At 38.0% G+C, this 14,911-nt stretch overlaps 1 protein-coding gene across 10 annotated transcripts in view; it reads right to left on the bottom strand.

The window, feature by feature from the left end:
• The window catches only part of SOX6 (SRY-box transcription factor 6), a 397,240-nt gene that overhangs the window by 285,761 nt on the left and 96,568 nt on the right, over positions 1-14,911 (bottom strand). For 6 of the 10 annotated variants that reach the window (XM_064163628.1, XM_064163629.1, XM_064163634.1 and 3 more), the window contains exon 1: positions 11,833-12,519. The exons of the other annotated variants lie outside the window; for them this stretch is intronic. Coding sequence is in view for 1 of the 6 variants with exons in the window: in XM_064163631.1 (XP_064019701.1) it covers positions 11,833-11,858 (26 nt within the window). In the remaining 5 variants the exon portion in view is untranslated. Of the gene's footprint in view, positions 1-11,832; positions 12,520-14,911 lie in introns of those variants that run through there. 10 annotated transcript variants of the gene reach the window in all.

Here is a 14,911-nt window from a genome sequence, read left to right as displayed (position 1 = left end):
CTGCCAGGCAAGCAGCAACAGAACAAGGGGACACAGTCTCAAGTTGTGCCAAGGGAAGTATAGGCTGGATGGTAGGAGGAAGTTCTTCACAGAGTGACTGGCATTGGAATGGGCTGCCCAGAGAAGTGGAGTCACTATCCCTGGAAGTGTTCAAGAAAAGCCTGGATGAGGCACTTAGTGCCATGTTCTAGTTGATTGGATAGGGCTGGGTGATAGGCTGGGCTGGATGATCTTGGAGGTCTCTTCCAACCTGGTTGATTCTGTGATTCTACTGGCCATATACAAAGTAATTCACAACTTTCACTGTATTTCTTTCCTTACATATTTACATGGATCCTCTGCAACATGAACATCTTAAACATAGTGTGTGGATGAATGTACACTAAGTAAGACACCACTCAACAGGTTCAATCTCATTTCTATAGCATCTACTCATTATTTCTCCCTTTCGAGGAAGAAATTAAGTACTTCAGTTACTGTTTTGCTGACAGATGCCTTTGAGGCATGATTCTCCAATGTAGCTACCTGGATTTGTACTAAATTTGAGTTAAAATAACAGGAGAGAAATTTTATCTTTCTTCTAGGAGAACTTTTCTTTGCCTTGGAACATATTAGTACAATGAATCAGGTGCTCTAATGTGGAAATGTAAGCACGTCTCCTTCACACAATGTCACTACAATTTCATCTAAGAACTAACATCTAGACAGGGAACTCACCTGAAGTGGGCATAGGGCTATGACTACATTTGTAAGAAGTCAGTTTGGATTGTGAGCTTCTTGAGTAAGCACCCTGCTGACAGCGACAGCAGTCTCTCTCACCGAGACCAGCTTCAGTTTAGGCAAGTTTGCACTGGGAGAGGGAATCACAGCAAAAAGGGCCAAGAAGGAGCTCTTTGGGGGGCTTTTTGAAGCCAGGAAAACTGAAGGCCTGTGCTAAGGGCTGACAGCTTGTGGGCAGGCTGCTCAGGTGGCATGGGAGCTAGCACCTCTAGCAGCACAGCTAAATGAGAAACAACCACACCTGGTAAGAGGCCTCACAAAAGGCAGCAACAGGCACAGACATGAGCTCAGCTGATTGCTACTGGTCCCCTCCCAAAAGAAAGCCCAGCATGGTGACCACACAGGTAAAAGCCATTGCCTAGAGGAGTGCCCATGTCAGGGGCAAAATCTATAGCCCAGCTCAAGTGCATCTATATCAATGCATGCAGCATGGGCAACAGGAGGAACTAGAAGCCATTGTGTAGCAGGACAGCTATGACATAGTTATTATCACAGAAACATGGCAAGTTGACTATCATCACTGTAGTATTGCAATGACTGGCTACAAGGTCTTCAGAACAGACATGCAGAGAAGGAGAGGTTATGGTTAGACTTGATCTTAAAGGTCTTTTCCAACCTTTATGATTCCAGGATTCTATGATACATGCATCTATGCTAGGGAAGTCTCTGCTCCTTGAAGTTTAGTTTTATTGCAGAACATTGAGGTGCCAAACTTCACAGACCTGTTACACATCTGAGGACTTTTGGCTTTGGATTTTTGTTAGGAGCTCTGATTGTTAGAGTAATTACAAAAGGTATGATTAAATATATTAGCAAAAATGTACAATAGATGATATAACTCAGATACACAGAAATATCTGGAAATGCAAACTTCAAAGGCATTAATGCAATGAGACTAAACAGATGATTCCTTTACTTGATTTTTACTTTGCCAAGGGAGGACAGGTCACTCATGATTTTGAAACTCGGAATAGGCAACTCTAGAACTTTATGCATGTAACTCTTTCTTGTCAAAGACTGGACTATCACTCATAAAGCAAATGCATGGCCTTTTTCACATTTAAAAGCTGTGTCTTTCTGAAAAATCTTCATTTCAGACATTCCATGCAAGTCCATAAAGTCAATAAATATTTTTGGCTTGAAGCAGATAACAGATACATCCAAACCATTAGAAAAGGCCAAAATATATTATGCAAATTGGATGTATTTAGCGTGAGTTCTCTGCAATTTCTATATAAACAAGTGATTAGAATGTTCCCTTCAAAGGCCAATGTGATTAGTGCAAAAACTTCACAAATTCACCTACTGCCTGATGAAGTACATGTCTTTTTGCTTACAGTCATCACAAGTCATATGTAAGCTACCTATAAACAGCAAAGGTTTTAATGGTGCCTTTTGTTCTAGAATCAGGAAGGAAGGAAGGAAGGAAGGAAGGAAGGAAGGAAGGAAGGAAGGAAGGAAGGAAGGAAGGAAGGAAGGAAGGAAGGAAGGAAGTCTGTCTATGATCTTGGGATACCCACAGCAAAAGTTAACTACCTGAACATATACAACAATGGTTCAAACTAGTGCTATTCAAACTACCGACACAGCAACAGGCTGAAAGTTTTCTCAGAATCCCCCATTCACACACACTGAAATATTTACTGATAAGCATTGATAATGCTCTTTAACTTAGCTGCAATTAAGGAAAAAAACAAAACAAAAAAAACCAAAACCAAACTTGTTAATTTGCAGGGTTTTTTTCCATCTGGAAACTTAACCACAAATGTTCCAAAAAATAACTCTACAGACAAAAGCAGGCCAAGTAACGCATGTGAAGGATTCATTACTGTCTACAGAGTAAATAAGTCAGAATAAACGTTTACATGGAGGAAGGCCTAAAAGGAGCTCATATTTCCTTGTTTATATGTGTTTTAGTCAGGCCCTAAATGTAATCTGTACATAGTTTTTTTTGTGGTTTCATAAAACATTGTTAAACTGTCCAGCCCGGTGATAGGTACTATATGATGCCACAATAGGTTTACTGTTCTCAAACTCTTTAGCACTCTAGAAACAAACAATCACTTCCATCTGCAAAAGGCAGCTGAATAAAAATAAAAGCTAAATTGTAGTAGAAAGGAACACACAGACAGCAGGGAAAAAAGGATCAAGTGCCACAATTTATTGCTATAGTTTAAATGGTGCGGCAACTTTAACGTGGTAGCAGAAGCAGGGCACTTATGGCAATATTATTCTTATTAGAGGACTGCACTGTCAGAGAAAACAAGAGTTCATTCACAGACATTAAATACAGCAGAGAAAATGTGGGGAAGTGATTTGTACTTCATGGCAAAATGGTACAGCCTCCCCTTCCCTGTTTGATCTGTACTGGAACGTAGCAGACAACTAGTTAATGTGGTCTACTGTTCAAAAGAGAGATTAACTGAGATGCTCCATGGCAAGTAAATAAATTTGTTTCCATTGAAATAATTATTCTTATAGAATGTCATCCTCTCTCATAGTATAAAGAGACAGGTGATGACATTCAATCAAATGTGATTTTTATTCCCACTTTTTTTGACAGGAAGTGATCTATGGCTTATTCAGTACCTTTGAATTATGTGCTCCGAGGTCATGGCTTATTTTTTCAGAATGCCATCACTGACTACATAACAGCTAAGTGACTAGAAAAAAAAAATGGGAATATTATTTTTCAATTCAATATAATCCTGTAATCTGAAAGAGCAGCTATTCATGTTACATGCCCAGCAACATTGCAGTCTTTGTTTCCTGTGTTTTCAAAGGCTAATCCTACCTATACTTGAGCTACTCCGGCATATCTGTCACAAGTTACTATGTGACAAAGGTTCCTAATATGACAAGAGCTATTATCTGTGAAGAAAAAAACAGACTCTAACTCTTTGTAGCATCTAATATTCCTTAGCATTTTAGGTAATTAGCAGCTTATTCCAAAAACATTTGAATAGTTAACAGATTTGATACCTATGGTTAATCCTCATTAAAATTACGATTACATGATATAATTACATGTAAATAAGAAAAATGAATTGAATAAAACTCTTACCCTTTCTCAGTGTTGGGCACTATGTTGGGAATCATACAGTATGTACAATTAGATTTATACTGCTAAGCTAAAAATATTGGTGAAGATCTAAAAATGACGAACAGTGCCTTTTAAATTAATGTCTTATTAGTTGAGTGAAGTACACTGACAAAGAATAATTTATGCTTATTCAAACTGCTCTCGACATCTTCAGGTGTTTCCAAATGAGCTCACAGAAGAGTGATTAAATGCATCTGATAACAAGCCACACATTGCTGAAATTACTTACCGCCTCATTTTATGATTAATTAAACATGTAGATTAAAGTTGCAAAAGAATTTAGATTAATGAGCAAGTTAAGTCTTGCTGATATAAGTGAATTGGGAATTGGATGCTCTGTGGAACTTTATAAACATGCATTTTATAATGAGTAAGACAAGGCTACATGTTGAATCCTGGCCACAAGGGCCTTTGACGATGCAGTCTTTTTTAACATGGTTTGACAGCTTTCAAATAACATTCTACTATAGACTTTAAACTTTGTGCATTGCTGTAAAACATGAGACTACATAACTCATGTATTAGGAGTACGATTATTTCAAAGCTCTCCAAGGTAATGACCCCCTGTAGCAGCAGCTGCTCAGAAAAATTACAAGCTCAATTGTTATTTTAATCAGAGGGAGTTTAGTAGTTAAAAGCAGTTATGCAACTAGTAAAATTATATGACACTATCAGTAGCCTTATTGCACCCTTCATAGTCCTGTTTCTCTCCAATTCCCCCACCCCTAAACCTTGGTCTTATTAGTAAAACAGGGTGCTCAGTCATTCATGAAAAATTCCAAGTCATTTATTAAGTTGGGTTTACGCAAGGCAAGGTAACATTTAAATTTATGATGATTCTTATCTGCTGCAAGAGCATGTCAAACTATCTGCTAGGTTTGCCAAGTGTCCAATTTTTCCCTTTTAGGATCAGCTATACTTAATCCATGTAACTTAGTGTCAGAAAGCCAAGCTGAATTTTGTGACTTTGCAAGATACTGAAATTGAAGCTACTGAACTTTATCTGTACTTGTGCTATTTGCAACAACTTTCATGATCTGCAGCCTCTTGCAGACTCACCTGAGATGATTGACTCCTTTTAAATCATTTGGTTCTTATTTTTTAGATAAGGCCTCATTTCCTTGCTCTGCCTGTATCCTTTTGATTCAGACCATCACTTCACGATGCCAAAGGTTTACCCAACAAAAATTAAGGAAAACAAGAACTACAAAAGTCTACATAACACAAGTTGTACATGACAGACAGAGCCCCAAGTCATCTGCATATGCTCATCTCTTCTGAGCATGTGTATCAACAGAAGTACAATGCCTTAATTTGGGATCCTACAGCACAGTCCATGCTTTGAATACTTTGACTTCTTACCAATTCATTACAGTACTTTAGCATAAGTTACTTCTCAAACTTCAGCTGGACCAATGCACCTAAGCATATAATTTATAACGTCAAGACTGCCAACTCCTACTTAACCTGTGCAGGGTAATGCTCTAAAATAGTATAAACTGCTGTAGGGCTACAAGATGAGTCTGGGTTTTTTATAGGTGAGACTGAATATGCCATTTAGAATCAGACCTATCTTGCACCCAGATTGCTAAATGATTGTACACTTCCCGCATACAGCTACGTGGAGTGATGAATTTGAAAGTATCACAACAAGTAAAATAAAGTGACTGTGTATGCAATGTGACAATCAAGTCAGAGTGGAATTATTACACTGATTTTTTAAGAGCAATCTGACCTTCACTGAAGCATTTGGCCTCAGACTACAAAAGAATAGTTAGCTGAACTTTCAATTAGCTAGAAAAGCTCTTTCCATCCTGTTTTCAAGACAGTATCTTGTCTGATGGAGCAGGTCCAGAGGTGGGCCATGAAAATCTAGGGGCTTGGAGTAACTCTACTACAAAGACAGGCTGAGGGAACTGGAGTTGTTCAGTCTGCAGAAGAGCAGGCTTCGGGATGACCTAACAGCAGCCTTACAGTACCTAAAGGGAGCCTGCATGAAGGATGGAGAGAGAGTGTTTATAAAGACCTGCAGTGACGGACAAGGAGCAATGGCTTCAAGCTAGAGAAGAGCATGCTAGGAATGGGTTCTTTACTATGAGAGTGTTGGAACACCAGAACGAGTTGCCCAGCAATGTAGTTGGGGCCCCACTCCTGGAGGTATTCAAGGTGAGGATTGATGGGGCTCTGGCCAGCTTGGTCTAGTTGAGCATGTGCTTGCTGACTGCAGGGGCAGTTGGGCTAGATGACTTTTGGAGATCCCTTCCAACCCAGACCATTCAATGCTTCTATATATTTTTTAAAAAACTAAAGAAAATGTTCACATATATCATCCAACAAGAATTCTCTCACATTTTGAAAAGTGACTTGGACACTCACATCTACTGTAAACTTGCACAAGAATTTAGACTCCTAAATCAAATTGACTGGAATTCTTCAGATAATCCAGCATTCTAGAAACAAACTTATTGCGGCTCCTATGCTGTCATAAAACTTTTCCCAAACCTAAAGCAAAGTTTTGACAGAAATCTGATGAAATTTCTGGCTGATATTCCCAGGAAGAGTTATGGAAGGATCTATTCTCAAGTTAATTTTGAAGTAGGTATCTGAATGAAGCTTGGATAGGATTGAAATTGATAGTGTAGTTCTTAAGTTTTCAAACACTTGATAAATTATCTGGAATAATATATTTCCTTGCCCAAAATCTGAGATCACTTGAACTATGCTGCTACTCCTACCTTTTAAGCAAGTTAGAATTCTTATGCTAAGACCAAAAATGAAAGCATGCAGATGAAACATTAAGATACACAAAAACTATAACAAATATTTTGCCCTGGTGATTTGCCAGTGGAAAATGTTGCTAACTTGTACTTTTCTTCGAAGAGAGCACATCCAGCAAATCCCATCTACTGTAGAATGGTATGTTTTCACAAACAGAAAAAGAGATTGCTTCTAAGCTATCAGTCACAGCTGACTCTAGAGGAAGATCCTCCTACTCAGCTGTTCTCCAGAGCTAGATTTTTCCAAGATGTAAATATGAAAACTTTAACTACAGAATTAATGAAAACAGCTCTGATTTACAGCCCATATCTTCTACTGTAACAAAACAAGCATTGAGAACTATTAGCTTTTTTCTTCTTTTTCTACAGTAATTGCACAGAAACATTGCTACAGGTTGTACTAAAGAACATCTTGGCTTCCCAGCTTTTGCATATCCCAGACAGCTCGACAGAAGAATCAAAGAAAGAAATTAAAGCAGTTTGAAATGAGGAGACTGAAAACCTTCCCCCTGTAACACAGTAAAAGAAGAAACCCTAGCTAGATGGAATTAAGCAATGACCTTAATAAGGAGTAACATATGATACAGATAAAAAATTCTCCTGCTGGTAGACCTGGCTGCCACTCAGGATTGACGGAAGGAATGTTAACAGGAGAATACGTCCCACACGTACTGCTAAAAAATGGCCAGAAATAGGTACATGTGCCCATAGCATGTGGCAACAGATAGTTCAAAGAATGGTCAGATGATATTTGACATCACTAGCACATGACAGACTGTATTATATCTAAAGGTAAGAACCAGGATGACACATCTAAGCTTCCAGAGCTTTTCATGCCCTTTTCTCACTTAGTTCCTAGTACCCATCTTGAATTAAGCTTATGCATTTCCCAGTACAAGGGTAAAATCAGGAAAAAATCAAGAGTATCTGCATAGTCTATCCAATGACACAGTCAAGATTTCATCAATTTTGTGAGACAAATTAATGCAAAGAGTAATGTTGCAAGAGTCACTTCAATACAGTTTAGAGGTAGTAAAGCTACATTTAGTTGAGCCAAATTAAACTATTTCTAATGAACTCATACTGGTCATACTGAACCCCTTCCACAGATTGGCTAATAGAGGTGTATCAGGAGTGAGGGGAAATCAGGCAACTAACTTATACATTCTGTATATTTGACCAGTGTCAAAATAAGATTCAGGAAAGGATTCCCAAAACTCTCTATGTGAGGTTCCACCCCTGAGTGAGAACTGTGAGCAAAACTCTTTTTCCTTTGAAAGGCTCAAGAAATTATTATTATTTCAGATTACCAACAAAATATTGTAAGGTGTCCAGATATCACAGTGATTATGACAACAACACTCATCCAAAGGCAACAAATACGAAAGTGGAGAGTTCAGTAGGCTTACAGACTGCCACTTCAGTGTTGTAAGAGTCTGTCATCTTAGACAGATGAGATAACGAAGTAAAACAAAAAAATATTAAACAGAAAGGGGAAAAAACCCACAACCAAAACCAATCAAACCAAATTCCAAGGAGAAAAGACAATTAATTGCTCTTTATCCTCCCCAAATCAACATTTGGAAATAACACTCAGGTACAGGTCTTTTTTTCCCCCCCTCTAGGAAACTGATTACTGCTCACATTTAACCAAAATCTAGCAGGGAAATGGTCTATGTATTCAAAGGAGAATAATAGAGAAAGATATTCTGCAGAGGCATCCTGTATTGCACGTTACTCAGTTTTAGCTTAAGCCACCTGATCTTAATTCTGCTCTTTACTGAGTATTCAGAGAGCCAGAATTGGGCTTTATCACTCCAGAAAGCCACACGTCTCCTACACGCAGCAGGAATTGAATCTCAATGGATCCCACGGCAATTCCATCAAGATACTAAATATGAACAAGGAAAAGATAGGGCTGTCAAGCACTACAGATGAGTGGTCTGGGAGCAAAGAACTAGCCATATACCATGTGTCACAGGCTTTTCAACGTTTCCATTTTTCCCTGGGATTAAAGAATGGAAGAGTTTGGCAACTAAATATATGTCTCTGCTTAGAGAAAACTAAGCAGAATAAGGACAGATTACTTCCCTTATTTTATAGGCAGGAAAAGTAACTCATTAGAATGAAAAATGACATATCTTCATAGGCTCAAAGCCCATCTGTGAAGGTGTCAGGATATGAGCTATTTAGTTGTACTATCATGAACTCATTGCTACTTTTCTCTTAACATGCTTTTAAAAAGCCAGTTAAATAGTAGAAAATAACTGCTGAGAACATCTAAGTGACAGTGCTTTTAATAATAGCCAACTCTTTGAATACCTTACAGTATAAGGTGGTTGACTCAAACTCTAAGACACAGATGTTTTTTACTTTCTTTGTTTTTTGTGGTTTTTTTTTTTAAACAGGATGGCAAGGAAAGCCATGAATGCCAGTTTGTGTTTGTAGAACAATCCGTGTGAATGGATCAGACATTTAGAAAGAGTGGATTGTGTCGTGAGGCTCACGAAACATAGCAACCAATGATCACCACTAAAGAGAAAGCAGGGGTAAAAAGGAATTCTTCTGTTCACATCCAAAGCTATGAACCATTTAAGGGCACTGCCAGGACCAAAGGATGTTTAAAAAACTAACATGGAAATATCAGGAAAGAATTTCAAGGTTATTTTATCTGGGAGATTTTCCAGATGAGGTGGGAGAATGCAAGTATTTAAATCTATAAAGACAATAAACCTTATGATCTTTATTGCCACAGTAAACAGCAACCCTAGTAACTTCTCTGAGAAATCTCTTGTTTGCACAGCTCTGTAGATTAACCATGCCCAAGCTGATCTGGAAGCCTAGGAACAAAAATAAGTGGATATTCTCAAAAGATTGTATTTCAATAGAGCTCTCATGCATTGGAGCTTGGATAGGAATATAATGACTACTCCACTTCATCATCTAATATCTGTTAAAGACATTTAAATACTTCCTTAGTAATATTACTTCCTCTGGTTACAACTGCATACTGAGACGTCCTGGGAAAATATTCTGTTATCTATAGAGCCTCTGTTTTTCTGTTACTATGAAACTTCTATCCTTCATTAACATTCAAATCACCTTCTTTCTCTGCAGCTGGTGGAGAGGCACTCCATTTTTTTGTCCTAGCAGTGATATAGCAGAACCTTTAACCAAGAACAGGATGCGTCTGGGATCACCTTTAGTCTTTAAAGTTTGTAAACTCTTTTATAGAAACTTGACAGCAAAACTGGGAAACTGTCCAGTAAATAACTGCAATTAGGACTACCTTCTTTCTGTATTTCCCCCCCCCCCCCCAATCTTTTTAGAATTGTTATTTTAAAAGTACTGCCCTTAAGGATCACTGAGAAGCTATCCCACAAGATCATGCCTTTTTTTCAAGAGAGAAAGGACTTCTGTCTGCAGGACATTCTCAAAAATGAACTGCTTTCCCTAATACCAGGTAACCTCTCCCTTTCACTCAGAGAACATTTTAAGACACCAGAACTCAAGACTTCTTTTGACATTGTCTATTAGGCTTGAAAAGTGGTTCTGCAGACAGACACTTGCAGTACTGTCAAAGAGATCTTTAGGCTGGTCACATTTGACAGAGAAATTAGAAAGTTTGCACTGAAAACCAGATTGCTTAGCTGACTCAGAGAACTAAAGACTACTACTTTTCCTTTTAGTAATATCATTTACACCTTCCCTGGACAGAATTACATCTTTATGTCATATTACAAAGACTTTTCATATGCACTACTATGAGAGGAAGTCTGTTCTAATGACCCTAGCTGATTATTTGGGAACTCCTAACCTCAAGATTAGATACTAATTCCCAAAATGTTTGAGCGTTCTCAATCAGTATCAACAATTAATATTTAACTAGAAAGTTTCAGGGGTTTACTATAAATACCATTTATCTCAAAAAGAGTTTTACTTTGCAACTGGCTAACACACAATTTGTGGAGGTTGTATCTTAAATCACCCTACTTACATCTACACTAAGTCACCACTCTATTTCAAAATTATTTATCTTTAAAGATAGTTTTAAATTACCTATTTTTTAAATGTAAAAACCATTTTGTTCTATTTGGTACAGTTTGTAATACCATGTATGTAAATACAGTCAATTATGGCAACACTGCTATTGAATTAAGAATGAGTGGTCAATCACTTTGCACATCTCTGCTTTTTATCAGTTTGTAGACTTTGTGCAACTAATTAATAATAGAAGGATCTCCTTCTGGTGTTCCTGCTTTGAAATACAACAACACAGTTTAACAGAATCAGACTACCACTTTTAAAAGACAGATTATCTTCTTTTAAATATTTTTTCTGCTTTAAATTGGTATTTATTGGTCTTATTCTCTACTTATTATATTTGACTCAAAAAATTCAAAAGCTGAAGAGAACATTAAGCTGCTGAATTCAAAGCAATGAAAGCATTTATTTAATGAACACTAAATGCTCAATTGTGTTACATGGGAAATGTATGACCATACCTTGCACAAAAAAAACCCTAACTATTTAGATTCCAACTCTTATAAAGTTATGATTGGCCAAGGGGCTACTTCTATAACTCAAGATTAGTCTGAAACTAAGCTTTTGATGCAAAATGATTGAAAAACTGGTCAAAAACACACCACTCTGTACACAGTAGAACATGCAGACACCTGTCACCTTTAAAAGCAGTAAGACATTTCCTAATGACTGTGGGGAGCTTTAAAAGGTATTAGTATCTGAGTAGTTTAAAAGTTGCACTTACTGAATGGTACTACAGGTAGTAGAGGTTAGTACTACTACCATATTTATCATTGCACTAATTTTCATCAGTATTACAGCCATTTCTGGAGGCCTCCACTAATCCCTCTTTTGGCCACCAAACTTTGCCATCCATAATAATAATAATTACAGTTTTAAAAGATTAGGAAAGAGAACCAAGGTAAAGTGAACTGCCCAGAACCAAAACACCAGGAACTGTAACCACTGGCCTTAGTACACATCCACGTGACTGGACATGAACATTGAATGACCTTGAAGGGTTTGCATTTTCTTAACCCGTGAGCACTTACAAAAACAAGTATCATCTCTACACACTCAAACAGGGAAGAATCAGAGCAGCCACCAAAAACAACATTCAGGAAAAATATATTAGAGCATGATACTTACCTAAGGGATTGGAGACTTGCACTCATTCTCAAGGAGAAACAACTGCATACAAGCTGACCTCTCCCATCTTTGCCAATTAGGATATAGCTTCCCTTCCACTCGCAGGTGCAGCTCTCCTGAATGCTAATGCTGATCACATGTGCTCACAAAGCAAAGCCAACTCCCCTAAATTTCCCTGGCCTGGACAGAAGAGTATTTCAGAAAGCAGCTGTTGTGGGTAGCATTTATGTTTATCGGCAATCCTTAGAAAACTGCCCCCCAAAACACACACTGTATCTGATCTCAAGTTAGGAAGGCTTTTCTCTAAAGAGTATTGAATCACTTTAATGCAGATTCTACTGCTGCCATACTCTGCTTTCAAGGTAGCTAGTAAATTCAGCTTTACTACAGTACTATAAAGATGTGAAAGAACTGTAATAGCATCTAAAAATGAGCTGTTACTGCTATACTGTTCAGTTTACAAAACTCTAAACAGCACACTGATGAAAAATGTTAATGATAGTTTGCTGAGATGCCAAGAGAAACGAGATGAGACAATTCACTATATTTTTGTTAGAAAGTGTAAATTATAACATCCTAAAGAACCTGCCACAACTCCAAGAAGCATTGAAAGGAAGACCTGCACAGCACTGAGTTTCAGTAACTTAAATTTTAGGAAAAGCTCTCCAGCAGCCATGCTTCCATGGCAGCAGAGTCCCAACAAAGACTTCTGCATTCACAAGGTTTTCACTCCTGTAAATTCCTGTCAATTGAAGTGAAGCACCTGAAAGTACTTAAAGCACCTTGCTGAATTAAGGCCTTTAATCATGTGAGCAGTTTGTCTTAGATCACCAACACAGTCTCAACAGTCTGAATAAGCAGGGCAATTCAAAACGTTCTAGGAATGGAAACTGTTCGAAATGACCCTGGAGTCTGTGATCCTTTAGCTTTGAGGAGATGGACTATCTTTACTGAATTTCAAGGCTGAAAATTAATTGCTTTCTTGGACGAAGATAATGACATTATTTTACAACCACAGCCCATCTCCCAGATCTGCAGACTAAGTCCATGGCATCACCCCAGTCCTGCAACTCCGAAATGGCACAGAAGGTACTGAGACATGGCAAAAAGGGTAGGCAGTGTATACCCTGGCATCTCTGCATGGCAGCTGGTGAGACAAAACAAAAGATCAGCTCACTGCCTTGAGAGTCTATTGGCAACTCTCAGTTGCATCTGGGAACAATGGCCCATCAAAGCTAACTACGTATTGTTAATATCCCCACCTAATCCATGCAATGGGAAAGAAATGCACAAAGTCCTCTAGCAAATCCTACAACCTTCCAGTCACTTGCATCTCCTGGGTCTTGTAAGCATATACACAACCATTACTACAGCAATTTCCCCAACTCTGCCATAAATATCAGCTGGGGGCTGGTAAGGGGGCATTCAGTGATGTCAGAAGGTATTTATTCCTCATTTCCACAAAACTCAGAGAAGTCAAGGAGATCTTCTGTCACACTTCTACCTTATCAGTCTAAGGGGAAATTAGGGTAGTGCAGAACTTGGGGCTGGGAAACATCTTTCTGAGGGCTGGATTATGATTTCCTGTGATATGGAATTTTTAAGACACTGGGTTCTAAGCCTACACAGTCTTAAGCTTGCAGCTATTGGCATGTTTGACATTTTAAACTATGAAATACCAACCTATTTTGAAATTGTCCAAATCATTAGTTGTGGAATTTTCCTAGCACTTCATGAATACCACTGTTAATTGGGCAATTAACTCGAAACTACAGAATATGCTGTGATGGCATGATATGATATAAGCCATGTAAAAGAAGGAACAGCCAAGCAACTCAGTATGTTGAAAGATATTAATGAAGTGGCAAAATCTGCCAGAAAAATAATAATGGGTGATTTTAACTACCCCAATATTAACTGGTTGAATAACACATCTGTACATGGTTTGGAGAAGCAGCTTATTGATACTATAAATGGCTTCTTTTTGGAGCAGCTCCTTCTGGAGCACAGAGGAGGAGGAGTTTCACTCAGTTATTAATTTGTGTGTGTGTGTGTTTGTGTAGAAAACAAGCATGGGTGTTCTGCTAAGCAACAATAGCCACGGGACAATGAGTTTGAATCTCGGTGATGAAGGATTTCAAGTGGTAACCAAATAGTTAATGGCAGGTGGATGAGTGAGGAAAAACCCATTCACATCAGCTATCTCAAAAGGAAGGCTGCTTTGGATGAATGAAGGAGTTTATTCACACACAGAAACAAATCACCATAGTTAAAAAGAAAGAACAGGGGATAGATAAATAAATAAATAAAAAGAAAAGAAAGGATAGTATGTTTCTGGGGGACAAGAATCCATGTGGCCTTTAAAAAACCACTCTGTGAATGAATGAACTTTACCTAAATGCTTTTAACAAGACAGAACATTGATTATTGTTACAGTTTGCTGCTGACTACTTCACAATCTGAAACAAATCTACAAAGCAAACTGTGGCAATCAGAATGTTAAGTTCCAGCTTAAAAAATTACAGCAAGATAAAAAAATATTATTATCTTTTGTTTCAAGAATTGTATCACTACTCAAGTAAATTGGCCTGCGAGGAGGATGCATATACACTACCTAATGTACATATCAAGGCACCTGGAGAAAGATGATCCACCTCTTGCAGCAGTTTTGAGGAATACAGCAAAAAGATGATAGAATGTGCACATTTATGCTCCCCTTTATCATTCTCTAAAAGTTACTGTCACATCCATAAAAAGCATCTTTAAGAACAAGAGATTAAAACCCAACTAATTTAGGGAAGTTATACACAGACATGGTAGTAAGAGTCACTTCCTAGACATGATTGTCTAAGAATGGGGGCTGTGAATGATCACAAATACAGCTTCTTTTTTCCCCTCATCATATCTGAAGACCCCGAGATTTAAGGACATATTAGGTTTCCATAGTAGGTTGTGCTAGTTTGAAGCTAGCTAGAACGTTTGGGTGAGAAGAACTAGATTACAGGCTGTGAAAGGCAAACAAGGGTGATGTCTACTTCACTCATAGGCTTGCTGAGATGTATAAGAACAAGCATCCAAA

The sequence above is a fragment of the Pogoniulus pusillus genome, chromosome 24 (genome assembly GCF_015220805.1).
Source record: "Pogoniulus pusillus isolate bPogPus1 chromosome 24, bPogPus1.pri, whole genome shotgun sequence".
In the NCBI taxonomy this organism is placed as follows: domain Eukaryota; kingdom Metazoa; phylum Chordata; class Aves; order Piciformes; family Lybiidae; genus Pogoniulus; species Pogoniulus pusillus.
Note: the sequence above shows the minus strand (reverse complement) of the source record. Positions and strands in the feature narration are given on the sequence as shown.